The following is an 18,290-nucleotide window of genomic DNA, read 5'->3' on the forward strand; positions in this document are numbered from 1 at the left end:
GAGTGGCCGCAGACGGGCCGGGGAGGCCGAGGCCCCGGGGGAGCGAGGAGGGAGGGCGGCCTGGCCGGGCGGACAGCGCGCCCGGCCGCGCGGCGTCGCCTGGAGACAGCCCGGGCGGCGCAGTGTTGCTGTAAACAGCCGCTTCCCTGTTACTATCTATAGCAGGATCGCCTGGCTCCGGGGTGCGGCGGCGGGAGGCAGGTCCGCGGTTCAGCTCCCGGCGCGCCCCGAGGGATCCGCCCCCTGCCCTAATCTGGCCTCGCCCCTTTCCAGGGGCCCACCTTGAGCCCCTGGCCCGAAAGGGTGGGGGAAGGGATACAGGGACTCTGCTGGCATCTGCCACTTTGCGTCCCCAAAGAGGCCGGCGCGCTGCGACCCAGGAGGGGTCAATATGACCCCAGTGTCCTTTGCAGGGGAGCAGGAGGCTGGGGGTATCTTGGGGGGACACGACGCACTCCCGAGCACCTAGCCGCCCAACCCCGTTTTCCAGGCCACAGAGCCGCGCCTGAGGTCCCAGCAGCCGAGGTCTCCTGCCTGGGAGCTGCTGGCCAGGATCCTTCCAGCGCCCCCGTCCTCCCCCCTCCAAGTCCGCTCTGGAAAATCACCCGCTGTGGGCTGCCAGTAGGCCCAGCTTCCTGAGGGAACCGAACATCATCTAACTCCCCAGCTCGGACTTACGCTCCCCCAAAGGCTCTCTTCACCCAGTACCCACAACTGACCACCTTGTCCACATAGCACCCCGCCCTCTGCAACCCCATCCCACTCCCCAAGCCCCAGCTCAGAACTAGGCAAACGAACCCATCAGACATCCTTGCATGGAGGTTCTGCACAAGGTTTACCGGCTGGTGTCTCAGAGATTTGACAGTAACACTAATATGCCTAAGTATGGCCGAGAAAAAAAAAAAAACAACGCACTTTTTTTCCCTTAAAAAACGGAAGAAAAAAAAACCCACCCAAAACGAAACAATTAAAATTAAAATACCCAACATCGTAGATAAAGTAGGTTATCGTATTCTCTTATTTTGGATCTCCCGACTTTTCTACTTCCAAATGCGGTAACAGTCCTCGTATGGCTCCAGGCTGGGGGCTAGATGGTCTGCTTCCACAGTTTGCACTTAATTAGGGCTAGAATTGGGAAAGGACGGGGGTCGGGGGAAGGCATTCCTTCCGGGGCCGAGGCTTAAACCCCAGGGCTCTGTACCTGTTTCTCCCATACCTGAGCCCCAGCACGTTTCCGGGGTTCCATATACCGGTAAAAAGGCGCTCGCATCCCATCCCCCAACCCGCCCCGGGGAACAAGGGTCCGCATTGAACCAGGTGCGAATGTTCGCTCGCCTTCTTCGCCTTTCCCGCCTCCCCTCCCCCGGCCGCGGCCCCCGCCTCCCCCCTCGCTGCACCCTCGGTGTTGGCTGCAGCCGGCAAGCAGTTCCCGTCAATCCGTCCCCCCTTACACAGGATGTCCATATTAGGACATCTGCGTCAGCAGGTTTCCACGGCCGTTCCCTGCGGTCGTGGGGGGAGCCATTCCCGGAGTCCCTCATCATAGGGGGTCCCCGAGACGCCCAAGACCCAGATTGTTAAACAGTCAGGGGATAAGGAGTCAGGCCAAGGCGGAAGGCGGGGAGCGGCGAGGGCGGCGGGGGCGGCAAGGAGGCCGCAGAGGTGCCCAGGTCCACTCGCCACCCCCCTAGCTCCGCGATGGTAGCGCCCATGACGTGTGTGGGGGCTCATTCATAGAATGCTGTTATAAAGGCAGTGGCTGCAGCGCCTCGTACTCCAACCGCATCTGCAGCGAGCAGCAGCGAAGCCGAGACAGAGCCGGCGGCGGCGGCGCAGCGAACGAGCAGTGACCGCGCTCCTACCCAGCTCTGCCCGGCGGCTCCTACCTGTCTCTGCCCTCAGCCCCTCGCCCCGGCCCGGACTCACCGCGACCATGATGTTCTCTGGCTTCAACGCCGATTACGAGGCGTCCTCCTCCCGCTGCAGTAGCGCCTCCCCGGCCGGGGACAACCTCTCCTACTACCACTCACCGGCCGACTCCTTCTCCAGCATGGGCTCGCCCGTCAATGCGCAGGTGAGCCTGGCTTCGCGCCGCCGCGGGGCCCGGGGTCCGGGGGTCCCCGGGGAGGAGACACCCGGGCGGGACGCTCGGGAAGACGAGTCGCGGACCCCTTCGACCGGGGTGGGAGGCTGCCCCGGCCGGAGCAGCCCTGTGTCGCGAGCCCCGGACTTGTTCGGAGCGCACGCACGCTTGTCGTAGTAAGAGCTGGTTGCCTTCTGCCGCGGCGGGCTGCTCCTGAGCTGCCCTCGGACCGCGCTCTCTGCCTGGTCTCTGACAATTCGCTGGGGCAAAACGTGTCCCGAGCAAAGACTCGCGAACTAGATAGAGACAGGCTTCTCCGGGAGGCGACAGAAAGCGGCAATCCCCCCTCCCCTAGCAGCCTGGAGCAGGGAGGAGGGGCGGGGGAGGAGGGTGAAGCCGGCGGGTGTGTAAGGCAGTTTCATTGATAAAAAGCGAGTTCATTCAGGAGACTCCGGAGCGGCGCCTGCGTCAGCGCAGACGTCAGGGATATTTATAACAAACCCCCTTTCAAGCGAGTGATGCCGGAGGGATAACGGGGACGCAGCAGCAGGGTGGAGGAGAAAGGCAGCGCGTTGCGGATTTCTTGAGAGGGAACGTGGAGACCTTCCATCCAGGAAGAGGGGCATATACAAAGTCCCGAGCCGTCCCGGGCATGCTGCTTCTCCCTCTCTCTCCCTGCGGCATGCGGCACTGGCAACTCGGCTCGCCCCACCTGTGTCCGGAACCTGCTCACTCACGTCAGCTTTCCCCTTCTGTTTCGTTCTAGGACTTCTGCACGGATCTGGCCGTCTCCAGTGCCAACTTTATCCCGACGGTGACTGCCATCTCCACCAGCCCGGACCTGCAGTGGCTGGTGCAGCCCACCCTGGTCTCCTCCGTGGCCCCATCCCAGACCAGAGCCCCCCATCCCTATGGAGTCCCGACCCCCTCTGCTGGGGCTTACTCCAGGGCTGGAGTCGTGAAGACCATGACCGGAGGCAGAGCTCAGAGCATCGGCCGGAGGGGCAAGGTGGAACAGGTGAGGAGTTGTTCAGCACCTCAGTAGGGTGCATGGGTTGGCATTGGTGGAGATGGGGAGGACAGGAGACAGCGTGAAGCCACTACACAGAACTCACTATATGTCCTCAGTGGGCAACCCTGGCTCCAAGCCATTTCCATCCCAGGCCAGACTCTGATAGTCCTACCCGAAGAAATGCACTAAGAGTTTGTTCCCTGAGACGTTCCTATCTCATGCTTTTAGCCCGTGCTCCTCTTTGTTCTCTTGCCGAGGATCTTATTGTAAATGCAAGTCACACCCAGCCCGCAACGGCAGGTTAGAAATGGCTTCCTAGCAGAGGTGCGGGGAAGCTGGCAAGCAGCAGGGGCCGGTTTCACGGGGGTGAATGAACAGAGCTGATGGCAGACCTTGTTACTGACTGTTGGTCTTTCCGAAAATTATTTTTCTAGTTGTCCCCAGAAGAAGAAGAGAAAAGGAGAATCCGAAGGGAAAGGAATAAGATGGCCGCAGCCAAGTGCCGGAACCGAAGGAGGGAGCTGACGGACACACTCCAAGCGGTACGTGGATCCTGTGGCTCACTCCTTTTTCAAACTTAGGGACAAAGTTGGAGACTGGGTATGGGGAGCAGGGTCATTGAGTAAGCCCGTGTCTTACACTTTGCTTTATCCCTCTGGATACAGGAAACAGACCAACTGGAAGATGAGAAGTCTGCTTTGCAGACCGAGATTGCCAACCTGCTGAAGGAGAAGGAGAAGCTAGAGTTCATCCTGGCAGCTCACCGACCTGCCTGCAAGATCCCCGATGACCTGGGCTTCCCCGAAGAGATGTCTGTGGCTTCCCTCGATCTGAGCGGGGGCCTGCCCGAAGCTGCCACCCCCGAGTCAGAGGAGGCCTTCACCCTGCCCCTCCTCAATGATCCCGAGCCCAAGCCCTCCGTTGAGCCAGTCAAGAGCATCAGCAGCGTGGAGCTCAAGGCTGAGCCCTTTGATGACTTCCTGTTCCCAGCATCATCCAGGCCCAGTGGCTCTGAGACCGCCCGCTCCGTGCCAGACATGGACCTGTCTGGTTCCTTCTATGCAGCAGACTGGGAGCCCCTGCATGGTGGCTCCCTGGGGATGGGGCCCATGGCCACAGAGCTGGAGCCCCTGTGCACCCCGGTGGTCACCTGTACTCCCAGCTGCACTACCTACACGTCTTCCTTCGTCTTCACCTACCCCGAGGCTGACTCCTTCCCCAGCTGTGCGGCTGCTCACCGCAAGGGCAGCAGCAGCAACGAACCCTCCTCTGACTCGCTCAGCTCACCTACACTGCTGGCCCTGTGAGCAGGCAGGGAGGGGAGGCAGCGGGCGCCGTCAAGCGCCACTGCCCGAGCTGGTGCATTACAGAGAGGAGAAACCCGTCTTCCCTCGAGGGTTCCGGTAGACCTAGGGAGGACCTTATCTGTGCGTGAAACACACCAGGCTGTGGGCCTCAAGGACTTGAAAGCATCCACGTGCGGACTCAAGTCCTTACCTCTTCCGGAGATGTAGCAAAACGCATGGAGTGTGTATTGTTCCCAGTGACACATCTGAGAGCTGGTAGTTAGTAGCATGTTGAGCCAGGCCTGGGTCTGTGTCTCTTATCTCTTTCTCTTTAGTCTTCTCATAGCATTAACTAATCTATTGGGTTCATTATTGGAATTAACTTGGTGCTGGATATTTTCGAATTGTATCTAGTGCAGCTGATTTTAACAATAACTACTGTGTTCCCGGCAATAGTGTGTTCTGATTAGCAATGACCAATATTAAACTAAGAAAAGATACGACTTTATTTTCTGGTAGTTAGAAATAAATAGTTATATCCATGTACTGTAGTTTTTCTTCAACATCAATGTTCATTGTAACGTTACTGATCATGCATTGTTGAGGTGGTCTGAATGTTCTGACATTAACAGTTTTCCATGAAAACGTTTTATTGTGTTTTTAATTTATTTATTAAGATGGATTCTCAGATATTTATATTTTTATTTTATTTTTTTCTACCTTGAGGTCTTTTGACATGTGGAAAGTGAATTTGAATGAAAAAAATTAAGCATTGTTTGCTTATTGTTCAAAGACATTGTCAATAAAAGCATTTAAGTTGAATGCGACCAAGCTTATGCTTTTCATTCTGGAAGTTTCGTGAGATTCTGAAATGTATCGGGAGACCAGTTTGTCCAGAAGGGTGGCTCCTGGAGGAGGACACGCCCCTTTGTTTGATCTCTTATCAGAATAGAGAAGGAAACTCTAGAGCTGATGTTGGCATATCTTACAAACAACGTGTGTTCACTTGGTGGTGCTAAGATTCTCCGGCAGATTCTGGGGAGGGAGGAATTGGCTGTTCAATAGTTTTTGTGGGAACATGTCTGCCTGCTTCTTTCTCTGTTTTGTAAGTCAAAGGAGGGGAATATTTAGATCTAGTTGTGCTTATATTAAGTGGAAATGTCTTGATCTTAACGGGATCCCTTTAGCAAACAGAGTTAAGCTTCATACAAACCACTTTAACTTCTTATTCCCACAGAATTATGTGAGGGTTACTCCCACCTTAAAGGTGAGCAAATTGAAGAATGGTTAGAATGAATGACTTTCTCAGTGTTCCACTAGTGAGATTCCAGTCTTAACTTCCTCATTCCTTACCCTATCTCTAAGGTCAAGCTGTCTCTTAATAGTTGGTTAAAAAAGAAAACTTCTGAGGTCTTAACTCCTACATAAATTTAGTTGGACTATTTTTATTCTCATAAGGAAAGGGGGGCTATTGCCCTATCCCTTAGTAATAAATGCCTTAAAATTTCTGATATTTCTTGAACATCATATGCCTGCCATTTAGCTTACACTGGGGGAAGAGAAAACTGGCTCTGAGAATTTGAAAGAGATCTGGAACGGTACAAACAGTGGTTGATCATTGGGTAAATAAAAAGTTACATAATAGCTCATTATGGAGAAGTCAACATGACTCTGAATAGGCTGTAACTTAGAACCTTTATCCTCTTAAAGAAGAACATGACCTTTGTCTGGGCACCTCTGGTAATGAGGCCCTTACACGCAGCATGCATGAACCACAAAGAGAGGAGCCCTTCTCCCCGCTTCTCTCAGGCTCCATGCTGGCCCCATGCTTGGAAGCCGGATTCACACCTGCCTGGTGGAAGGGAGCTTCAGTGCTAGCCTCCCAATGCTTCGGTGATAATAAAAATCACTGGGTGGTTATGGGGTGTCACACGCAGTCAAGTTGAAAGTCTTAATTGAAAATGACAGTTCCATTGAGGTTGATGTTCTCACCTATGACCTCCCCGTGCCTCACATGATAATTGACATTTGAAACCAACTTACTTTAGGCTCTTAAGAGCACTGATAGATCATCTACCACTTGCATATTACTTGTGCCTGTCTTGCAATAATGGAAGTGACTTTAGACTCTGTTTGCTGTTCAGACGGTAAATTTTCTGTAGTCTTTATTATCACTATTATATTAAAGAGTGAGTGGGGGAGGGGCAGAGGGAGAGGGAGAGATTTTTTTTTTAAGATTTTATTTATTTGACACACACAGAGAGAAATCACAAATAGGCAGAGAGAGGGCGGGGGAGGCAGGCTCTCCACTGAGCAAAGAACCTGATGCAGAACTTGCAGATCCCAGGACCCTGAGATCATGACCTGAGCTGAAGACAGAGTCTTAACCCACTGAGCCACCCAGGAGCTCAAGAGGGAGAGAAGCTTACGTAGCTTCCATGAGCTGGGGTGGGGAGTTGGGGTGCTCGATTTCACAACCCTGAGATCGTGACCTGAGCCAAAAACAAGAGTCAGATGCTCAACCGACTGAGTGACCCAGGCGCCCCTCTGTAGCTTTTAAATATGGCCTAGACTAATTACAGAATTACTGCAACTAACACCCAGATCTGAAATAACAAGGTGAGATACCCTGTAAGGAAGCCAGCTGGCTCCCCTTACATGCACAGAAATAACAACCCACGGAAGGAGATTTCCCAGGTGCAGAAGTGTGGCTGGACCTCAGCCCTAGACACTGAACTGCTCCCAGGACCTGACTCATGGACCTGTCAACCCCATGATGGCCAGAGAAAGAACACTGCTTTCCCTTTGACAGCCCTAGCCTATGCCCAGACCCTTCCTCTAGTTCACCATAACCCAGTGGAGACAGGCTGCCCCACCCACAAGACCACATTGCAGGTCAAGGGAGAGGTATCTGCTTACGGGGAATCCTTTTAACAGGCTTCTCAAAGGCCAGAGTGTGCTCCACAGGGTTGACATCCCACCAAGCTCCCTGTGGACTATTCTCTTCGGATCAAGAGAAGAAAGGAATTCCCTCTCTTTCAGCCAAAAGGATCTTCCCAATTCCTGAGTCAGGATTCAAAAACTCCCATGGATAATGGATTCTAGAAATGTCAACTTCCTTTGGGAAAAGACTGGTTTCTACCCATGAGATATGACCTCACGCTGGTCTTAACAAAACAACCCATCCCCAAAGATATAAAAGATACACATATAATAGAAAGGGTTGGGAAAAAGGATGGGAGGGGTCATATCTTTATGGGGGGGAACATGTCTACTTTAGCTCATCAATGGATCCCTAGACCTGTCGCCGTGTCTGGTGCATAGTATAGGGTTAATAAATATTTGCCTGGTGGATGAAAGAATACATCCTGTGCTATTTCCATGAGCAGAAATAAATTCCACACATATTCTCCAAATTCTCCTATTTCAAGGGCACCCGGCCAGTTAAGTTGGTAGAGCATGTGACTCTTGATGACAGGGTTGTGAGTTTGAGTCCCACATTGGACTAAAAAAAAAACCAAAAAACAAAAAACTCCTATATCCAGACTGTTTTATGATATTAAGCAATGGGGATTTCATCTCTTCTATGTCTGGCTTCAAACACATGCCCCACTCTGTTCTTGGCTCCTGAAATTCATCTACTGCCTCCTCTGGATTACCTCTGCCCATTCAATTTCAAAGTAAATACCCTGCCATAGTATTTCCAGCTCCAAATTGATTTTAGGTAGAAAAAGGGAAGAAGAAAAAAAACACTTATCTATTTAAAAAATACTTATCTATATAAGGTATTTAAAAAAATACTTATCTATATAATAGTGGATTATAGATTCTATATCATCTTTACACACCCCTGCATCCTGTGCAATTATTAAAATTAAAGGGTAGCATTCAGCAATTTGTTCTAATAACAGTAATCTTGTATCAGCAACAACTTTCCATGTGTGAATAAAAGTAAATCAATTGCTATCTTTAATTAAAGGACAAAGGCGAGACTGAGGTGAAGTAAAAGTTCTCAGGTGATTGTTCTAAGAAGAGCCCCTAAGTTTCAATGTTTTTCAAACCAAAAAAATCTAAAACAAACAAAAAAAATCAATCTTTAAACTGTGTATGAGATTTCGTTTAAGCACAGAATAATCTGATAATCAGAAAATAAATGAGATGAGAGCACCATTTGAATGCTGAACATCAGATGGCTCTAAGGGGTGCTGTTTTGCTATTAACATTAAAGAGTGGACTCCTGACTTCTCCCCATCGCCTTCTAGTCCTTTTCCCCTACAGGCACCCTGCTCACCGCCTTCCTTCCATTCTTGATGCAAAGCGTGCTTGTTCCTGCTGCAGGACCTTTGCACTTCCTGTCCCTCTGCCTAAGCCTCTTTTCTGAGGCTGGCTCCTTCCTGCCATTCAGGACTCAGTTCCAAGGACACCTCCTCCAGGAGGCCTTCCCATACCATTCTATCCGAAGTATTGTGCCCATTTCCTCCCCATGACTGTGTTTCACTATCCTGCTTTGTTTCCCATAGCACATGTCACTGTCTGCAACATATAATTTATGTGGGTTTTTTTTTTCTTTCCCTTTTTAACAAATTTCTGCCCTTCACCACTGCATTGTAAGTTCTGAATGCACGGGACCCTATTCTGTCTTGATGACTTCTATATCCCCAGTATCTATTAGGCACTTAGATGCTCGTTAAATGGATGAAAATGGATAAATAAGTGAAGGCAGTTGAAAATTAAAAAAATATATATCTAAAGGGAGATAAATAAAATTTAAAAATAAAGAAAAGTTGTGTATTTCACGGACTTCTTTCTGGGTAGAAGATCATGCCCTTCATTTAAAAAAATTCCTCTCCAGGGTTCTACAATATTAAGGTGAGAACATAGCTAGCGTGGGAAGAAATTTTAAGAGGCACCCAAAATACAAGCATATAGCAGGTCAGGGACACTTCCAGACTAATTACAAATTGAGAAATTTGTTTCAACATCAAATAAAGAATGGATGTACAGGTGACTATAGGTGTAATCATCTTCAAAGAAACAAACAAACCTATGTTTTTCACTCTTGTACTCTTGTTCATACGAAATTTTAGACCATCACACATATCCACTTGAGTTCATTGGTGCCTAGCAATTGGTAAGCTAAAGCATAAAGCCTGCAATTTAGTATGTATTAGCATAGAAGAATAAGGGTTAGCTGTTATTACAGTCATTGTTGATATCAATGTCATTATCATAATCATCGTTTACCAAGAATATGTCCAGACCTGAGGGAAAGCAGTTGGGAATAAAGTGTATTGAATTCTGACAAATGAGTTCAAAGTCCCCAAAGGGAGCTGGCTGGATAGATTTCCACTTTCTTTGCATGTCAGAGAAAGCGACAGAAGCATGAACTGCTTTAGTTCAAAGCAATTCATTTCAGTGGCTTCACACACTCACTCAAGGACTAAACTCCTTGTTGCTTTTCCTTTGCCCGAGGGCAGAAAGGGCTCTTGATCATTGTCCCAGGGAGGCTGCCTGGCCTAATGGCCATCAGCTCTTCTTTATTAATAAGCCCTTTCTACATTCCTCACCCTGACAAGGCGTTTAGGTTTGGTTCAATCAGTTGAGGAAGGTAAGAACCCAGAGGGGTCTGATGGATAGTTCCATGAGGAGCCGGCCCCCTGGGAAGGAGGACTTGTTAAAGGGCAGCCCCTTCAACATCCCCACGGATGGCCCAGGCCCCAGTTGCTGTCATGTTTACTTCGGGGAACAATGTGTGGTCGGATTACAGAAACAGTGGATTGGTTTTCAGGCTTTTTGATCAATTATGAGACTCTCATCACAGCTATAATTATCAAAACTATGATAAATTCATCTAGATTTGAGAAATCAGATTCAATATAGTAGAGTGGTTCAGAGCACAGACTCAGCTTTGAATCCCAGCTCCCTGACCTTGGGCAAGTTACTTCACCTCTCTGCACCTTAGTCTTCCCATCAGTAAAAGGAGAATAATTGTATCTACCTCTTGGGGTTGCTGCAAACATTAAAAATAGTTATGTATTGGGTGCTTGTTACAGTGTAGATATGTTAGCTATTATTTATTATCTCTGTAATTAAGGGAGATGGGGGTCAGGGGAGAAAATATTTACCCTCTCGAGCAAGCATGGGCTTCATTTAATTCAATAAAAAGATTCTGGGTGTCTATTATTTATCAGGTGCTGGTTTCAGATGTGATCAAGACGCAGCCCTGTACTCACGGAGTTCATGGTCTAGGAAGGGAGAAAGACATGTAAACACATACATCATAATACATTGTGACAGTGAAAACAGCAGGTGCAATGGTTGCACAGAAGAGGGAGTGATGACCTCTCTCTGGGGGAGTCTCTGAGCCAGTGACCTCCAAGCTGGGCTTTGAAGATGGATGGAGTTTGCTAGGTGAGTGTGTGTCAGGTGGAAAAGATTCCCGGAGACAGAGGGCTAGCACTGTAAAGGCACAGACTCATAAAACAACACACTTGCTTTTGTTGGACTATAAAATGTGGGTGGAGGGGGGAGGGAGAGAGGAAGGGGGATGTAAATTATAGAGCATCGTATAAGTACACTCGATTTCATTTACATTAATATTGCAGCATCAAAGTGGAAGGGGCAGGAGATAGGTCAAGAAGAGGTAACTGTGGCCAGATCACGAAGAGCCTGGTATTTACTTGCTTCAGTTGTGTGTAGGCTGAACGGAGGCAAGGGTGGTGGGAATGGAGAGGGAATAAGAGGTAATTAAGGGGTAGGAGTGTTGGGGCTTAGTGATTGAGTGGATGTGGGAAGTGAGGGAGGGAGAGGATCCAAGTCACTCTCAGGTTCACTGGGCTGACACACAAGGAAGCTGTATGACTGAAGACAGCAAGAAGAGCTGATCTGGGGGAACGAGAAGGTAAGGTCTATGTTGTACATGTGGAGTTGGACATCCCGGGGGGATGCGGGCAGTTGGAATCACACGCTAGAGGTTCTATGTGTGCGTTTATAGAGTTTGTCTGGAGGCATGTGGCTGGGATAGAACCTGGAGCCCTAGGGTATAATATTGATAATGGCTAACATTTCACGCATGCTTGCTGTGTAGCAGGCTGTGCTGGGCATTTCCCAGGCAATGCCCAATCAGGGACTATATCTGCTTCGCTCATCATTTTACTTCTCGTAACTGGTACATCCTGGGTACACCGTAATGATTTTGTTCAATGGGGGCTCCTGTTTTGTCCTCACGACAACCCTATGGGGCAGGTAGTATGAGGATCCTCATTTTACAGGTGAGGAAAATGATCTAGAAAAGATTACACTGACCAAGGTCACACACTTGTATGCAGCAGATCTGAGATTTGAAATCAGCTCTTTGTGACCATAAAGTCTGAAGTGTTCAACCACTTTGTTGGAATGTTAAAATCTGCACCTAAAAATGTACTTACATGACCTATGGTGAGACTCAAACCCCTTTGAGACTACCACATCTCGAGTGGGTTTCAAAAATCTCAGACCTCCCTTTCTAGCTTCAAAACTCTGATGTCAGAGGACTCCTGTGGAGATGCGCTGGAGGGGCCCACACCCCATCATTTAGTCTGGAAGGCCTGAGAAGTGGATGTACTGTGACACTGCTGACAAATTATCACCAAGTTAGCAGCCTGAAATAACATGCATGTCTTTTCTCAGTTTCTGTGGACTCATTGCTTTAGCTCTGTCCTATGTTCAAGGTCTCACAAAACCACACTCCAGGTGTCAGCCGAACTGAGTTTTCAGCCAGATGCTTGAGTGGAGAAGAGTCGGCTTCTGAGCTCATTCTTGTTGTCCCAGGCTTTATTTCCTCAGGCTTTCTGCGGGCTGTTGGCCATGTCGAGGCGGCGGCTTCCTCAACATGGCTGCTCACTTCGTCAAGCCTGCGAGGAGAACCTGCTCCTGTGTGCTGGTAAGATGGATATCTATCTCTATAGATCTCCCTTATAAAGCAGGAGATATAGGTAGATATGTAAATATTGCATATTATAGATCATGGGAGTAACATCCCAACACCTTTGCCATATTCTATTGCTTAGAGGCAAATCTTAGGTCCCATCTGCATTCAAGGGGAGGGATTTACACAAAGGCGTGGACACCAGGAGGTAGGAATTATTGGGGGTCCCCCCCAGGGTCCGTCATCCACAAAGGGTCACATTACCTGCTCAGAATTCATGTAATAATAAATCCAACTAAAGTTGGTCTGCCTTTTTTTTTTTTTTTTTAAGATTTTACTTATTTGCCAGAGAGAGAAAGTGAGTACACACAAGCAGGCAGAGAGGCAGGCAGAGGCAGCGAGAGAAGCAGGTTCCCTGCCAAGCAAGGAGCCTGATGCGGGACTCGATCCCAGGATGCTGGGATCATGACCTGAGCCAAAGGCAGCGACTTAACCAACTGAGCCACCCAGGCATTCCTGTCTGCTTTTTTATTAATGCCGTGAACTGTCAATTTTAGATCAATACTCCTTCCTGGAAAAGTCTTCCGTTTTAAGGTCTAAACAGTGGCCCGGATTGCTGTTGATTTTTCACAGTGCACACGTAAGCTTCATTTTAAAAATTACTTATCCTTTAATGCATTGTAATCTACATGGAAGTAAACTCCAAGTTGTACTAACGGTTGGTCCCCAACACATGGACTTAGCTATATGCCTTCATTTAAGAGGAAGTCTGTAATGATTCAGAGTCCTTTGAAATTGTTTTGGGTGCAGTGCACGTCTCCAGCCCTCTGGTAGTAACAGAACTGTGTTTAAATAGATTCGAAATAAATGAGGACAACAGTGACTGTAAAGGCTGAGAAACTGAACTCGAGGTACTTCAGTTCTGTTATTATGTATGACCGTGTGGAGTTTGTGTGTTTAAAATTTAATGCTGTGAAGGAAACGATGCAAACTGAGACGTGCGATGTTTTCATTTGGTAAATACACATCGCAGCTAATACAGGAAATACTTAACTGAATTTAATATTAACTTTAGAGTGGAAAATTCCCTTACGATTATTTATTGTAACACTGAAGAACGAATCAAGAAAACAAAACATTACATTATATTTTGGTAGTTGCCTAATACCTGGTGAGCTACTGTTTTGCTGCTTAGGAATAAAAATAGCCAGCCCCAGCTTGGCTCACCATGTGCTGGACTCTTCCAAACACACTCACTCACGCTCACCCGGATCTGTATGAACTCGTTCAAACGATCCTAGCAGGTAAGACCAGCTATTAATCATATCGATAAAATACTCTGGGGGCACAGAAGGACGGTGATCTCCAGATCATCCAACTAGGGCGGCAGAGCTGGAATTTGGAGCCGGTCCTGTGGCTCCAATCCCTGAATTCTTAGCCGCTGGGGAGAAAAGACAAAGCGAAAGCAACATCCTCAACAACCCTGCAGACTGATGGAAGCCCTTCAAAAAGGACAGGAGGGCTGCTTTCCATTCCAGACCTGGCCCTGCTGGATCCTGGGCGGAGGGAGAGCTGGCTTCCCGAGGGGCTGCTCTCTCGGCGTCCCCTCCTTTGCCATCATCTGCCAGGCCCAGGTTTCTCCTGGCCCTTTCCAGCTTCCGGCCGCTTGCGCCAGGCCAGGTCGCAGGGTCAAGAGCTTGCGAGCCCTCTATTTACTGTTTGGTTTCCATGGTGACACGTAGGCGCCGTCAGCGCCTCCCGTCACAGGCCCCGCAGCGCAGCGCCCACCCGGCGCCGTGACGTCTGCCCGCCGCTTCCGCTCTGCCCATGTTTGGCGTAGCCCGCGCGCCGCGGGTGGGGAGGAGGCAGCGAGCCGGACTCCCGCCTCGTCCCGCCCCCTGTTCCCGGCCACGCCCCCGCGGGGTGCTGGCGAGAGCTGTGTGTCACGCGCCCCCCGCCCCCGCCCCTTCCCGCAGATCCGAGGTGCGGCGAGGGACGGGGGCGTTAGGACCCCTAGAGAGGGCGTGGGTGATCGGATGAGCTCTGAGGTCTCTAAACATTCCTTGACTCTTTGGGGCTGCAGGCAAGATTTGCGGCTGTCTCATCCGTCCCGGCTGGGTGAGCTCGGTTCACGATTTTGTCACTCGGTGCCGGAAATCAGGGAAACAGCCGTCCCCAGCCGAACCCCACTTTATCTCTTATAGGCTCGAACTTCAAATTCTCGCCCATGGCGCGGTGGAAAGCTTTGAAGCCGGAGGCTCTGGGATCAGTGTTGCCCCTTGGGGGACAAGTGACCTTGGGAAGGTCACTTCCCTTTACCCGGCCGGGCGGCTAGAAAGAACTTGGGGGGGTGGGTGGCGTGATCGCGCTGTTTGCAGCAGTCTCAGGTCTGTGAGGGGGGTCGTCCGTCACCTCAGAACTGTCCCCTATCCCCATGGCGTCATGGAGTGTCCGTGAAGCTCGCTGAGGACCCCTACAATTCCGATCCTGAGAGTAGCCGGAATTGTGTGGCTCTTGGAGCCTCGCTGGGCTGAGGCACTTCATTAACTCAGTTAAGTGATGACTGAATGGATCCCAGGCAAATTACCTTCGGATTTCACCTTCATAAATCCGGATCCCCGCAATTCCTCTTACAGGCGGAAGGAAGAATATTGCGATGATTAATAACCGCGCAGCAGGGTTGCTGAGGTAAAGCGATTTGCAGATGTAAAGGGCAATAAGCATTCCTGGGAGGAACCCAGCGAGATTCCAGAAGCCTCGGCGGGAGCCGTGGGTGTACACCGCCAGGCCCCGAGGGCGGGGGTGAGGCGGGCAGTGCCGCAGAGGCCCCTGCGGGGGACAGACTGCGGGCGCGGGGCTGACTCTTCAGGGGGCTCAGTCGCGCGCCCCTCCTCCCGCCGATTCCCCAGTTTCTCTGGCCAGAGGACTGCGTGTTTTCCAGAACATCAGAGCTAGAACGCACACCGGACATTTCCCCCTACTCCAGCCTTTCCGTTTCACAAATGGGGAAACTAAGGCTCAGAGAAGTAGGTTCATCCATCCAAACGTGCACAGCTAGTTGGAGACAGATGAAGACGAGGATTTCTGGCTTCAAACTAGAGTCCTTTCCACCTCATATCTAACCCCGTGCTCTTGTGGCTTGGGGACCCTGCTGCTTGGCTCAGGTGGTGGGGTGTGCAGTAGAGCTAAACACTGGCTCAGGCCTTCCAAAGGACGCCAGTGGGACACCTGCTCCTCTGCACAGCTCACAGCCTGATCCAGGACCTGCAGTGATGGCCAGGAGGTGTAAACTGCCAAAGCCACAAATATGCCTCCTTACAGGGGTTGGAACGCCTTCTCTTGTCCGGAGAACCCCAGTCGGCTGTCTTGAAACCAGTCTTGGATCAGCAGCTGGTCGTTCTTCGTAGTTACCCAAGCCCTGCATGAAGCTTTTCGCAGCCAAGACAAGAGCAGAAGGCACGGAGGCCGAACCCGTGGGAACCCCTTTTTGCGCACTGGAAGGTCTTTTCATGGCACAGAGCGGTTAGATTCTGTAGGGGAATGCCTCTTGAATGTCTCTGTCTCTCTTCCCTTTCCGTCCCAACCACTTCCTCTTACATCCCACATTCTATTTCTTCCCTAACTTCTAGACCGAGTGCGAAGGCAGCTCTGACTGAGAAGACTGGTGCCCACCGCCGGCCTCAGGGATCCCCACCGGCTGGTTAGAGGAGTCTGGGATCCTTCCCCTCTGATTGTACTCGGAGCTAGAGCGGTAGAAGCAGCAGCTCTGCCCCCTGGTGGACATGGGAGGCACAGCGCCCTTCTCCAACTCAAGCTCCACCGTGGTGCTGCAGGAGAGGAAGGAAGCCCTCTTTGTTCCCTCTGATAGAAAGAGCAAAAAATTTGGCACAGGAAAAATAATCCCTTTCTGGCTTAATTCTGAGGATCTGGTCAGTTTGGATGCAGAAAAGATTTGTATTGTTTCTCTTGCCTGGACTCTGCTGTTCCTTCGTGCTATCCAAACCCTACCCCTTTTCCAACCCGTTTAAAGTTCCGCCTCCTTTATAACAACTTTCCTGACTCCTCGCCTATATGTCTTCTAAATACAGCGGTGCACAGACCCAACATACAGAGTGCACACTTACATATGTCTTCAGTGTTGAGGGTGGGAACCAGGTTTTGTGTCTTCGTGTTCGTAGACTCCATGTTGCACAGCACAGGGCTGGGGACAGAAACTGCTCTCAGTAAGCTCTTGCTGATTAATTGATACGTTAATTAATTAATCTCTGCAAACACAAACTCTAAGCCTTTGCTTCGACAGACCTTCCAGAACTGTCAGATCTTTGGGGGACTCTAGATAGTGACCTAACCAAATGTCGCCTTGCACAATGAGTAGTTCCACAAAACCAATTTCACAAGAGAACACTACCACCACCCAGAGAGGGATGAGGAAGTTCGAAGCGGACTCTCAGGGAGAGACTCAGAGGGAGGAGGGTGGCCATGTGGAAAGGCCGAAGGACAAAGAATTTGGAGGGAGAGGCCTCTGCTCCTGGGCTCAGAGAGGCAGCCCAGGCTCTAGAACCAGGTGTAGATCAGCCCCGGGTCTAACCTGCTGTGTGGCCTTAGGCAAGCTTACTCCCTTCTCTGGGTGTCAATTTCTCATCTATATAAATAAGTACCCATCTTCTAGCAATATGGGGAGGATAAATTGAGTTGCTATTTGCCAAGTGCCAGGCACGTAAGTGCTATATGAGGGTTTGTAAATGAATTTTCGAGCTCAGATGTCTTGAAAATGGGATGGGATACAATCTCTAAGTTGGTTCCCTTCGCACCAGCCTTCCAGGACAGCACATGAACTTTGGGGTCAGGCAGGCCTGAGTTGCCTCTTGTCTCTGTTAGCAGTTGTGTGACTTTGGGAAAATTGTGTTACTTCTTGGAGCCTCGGTGTTCTCATCTGTGAAATGAGGATGATTGTGTCCACGTCAAAAGACTGGTGTGTGTGCTGCACGCTTGGACAGTACGTGGCATAGAGGAGCTTTATAAACAGAAGTGGTGGTTATTGTGGACCAGAGGAGCCATACATGGAGGAGAAGAGGGTCTCCAAAATCTATGACGTTTCGAGAAAGAGTGAGCATATAGAACAGGAAGGAGGCCAGCTCAGCCCCAGATCCTGGGGTTTGCAGCGGGCAGGAGAGGCCCTGGGTCTGGGCCATGACTGGATATCACAGGCGCTGAAGAAACCCAGAACGGTTTGACTTGCACATCAGCTCTAGGAACATTTTTTCCCTGAGGCCTGTGCTGAGGGTGTGGACGCGGTGGGGCTAGGTGCCAGCTATAGGCCCTTCTGCTCTCCTTCCCAGGAGAGAGGACGGTAGTAAGACAGGGCGTGGGCAGGGTGGGCCTCGGAAACCTGTCGTCTTGGAGCGTGCGTGTGTGGGAATGGCCCAGAGACATCCTGCCCGGTGACCTGGACTTCCAGGACCGGTGCGGCCCTCCCTCGCGGCAGAACCTGCCCGCACAGCTCCTCGACGCTGCCATTCCCAAACCTGTCCCAGGACACCCGGACTGATTGCCGGCAATTCTCCAAGGGCCGTGGGAAGGAGGGTGATGGTAGTCCTGAAGCCAAATTAACCTTACTTCTCTTCAGCTGCAGGTGTGGAAAAGTACTAAATGGGATATGCAAATGCTGTTTGTATTCCTCTGAGTTCTTTTCAAAGTTGGGGGTGGGAGGGTGGGGGGAGGAAAGGTTGCAAAATCCCAACCATGATGGGGTGTTGCAATCCCAAGCACACTGGGAATCACTCTTATGGTCCTCACGCTGGTCGGCGCTTGTGCCCTGTGACCCACAAGGGACTGTGTGCTCCACGATGGTGGGGTCTATTCTAAGAGAGTCACTGTTCTGGGATCCCAGACACAGTCTGAAACCTGGACAGATGCACCTTAGGGGCTGTTTGGGGATCACATAGGAATCTGTAAGCCCCATTCCACACTCCTATTTCTCGTGCCAGGTTGGGCTAGCATCTA

The 18,290-nt window shown here is 50.3% G+C and overlaps 1 protein-coding gene across 1 annotated transcript; it reads left to right on the forward strand.

Annotated features, from left to right (window-relative positions):
* Positions 1 to 1,769: 1,769 nt before the first annotated feature.
* Positions 1,770 to 5,208, forward strand: FOS (Fos proto-oncogene, AP-1 transcription factor subunit). Its single transcript, XM_032837342.1, has 4 exons — positions 1,770 to 2,074; positions 2,850 to 3,101; positions 3,530 to 3,637; positions 3,761 to 5,208. Exons 1-4 carry the CDS (start codon positions 1,934 to 1,936, stop codon positions 4,400 to 4,402), a joined length of 1,143 nt encoding a protein of 380 aa, XP_032693233.1. The 5' UTR covers positions 1,770 to 1,933; the 3' UTR covers positions 4,403 to 5,208.
* The last annotated feature ends 13,082 nt before the right edge of the window (positions 5,209 to 18,290 follow it).

This window comes from Lontra canadensis, unplaced genomic scaffold (assembly GCF_010015895.1).
Source record: "Lontra canadensis isolate GAN:19392208 unplaced genomic scaffold, GSC_riverotter_1.0 scaffold98, whole genome shotgun sequence".
Classification (NCBI taxonomy): domain Eukaryota; kingdom Metazoa; phylum Chordata; class Mammalia; order Carnivora; family Mustelidae; genus Lontra; species Lontra canadensis.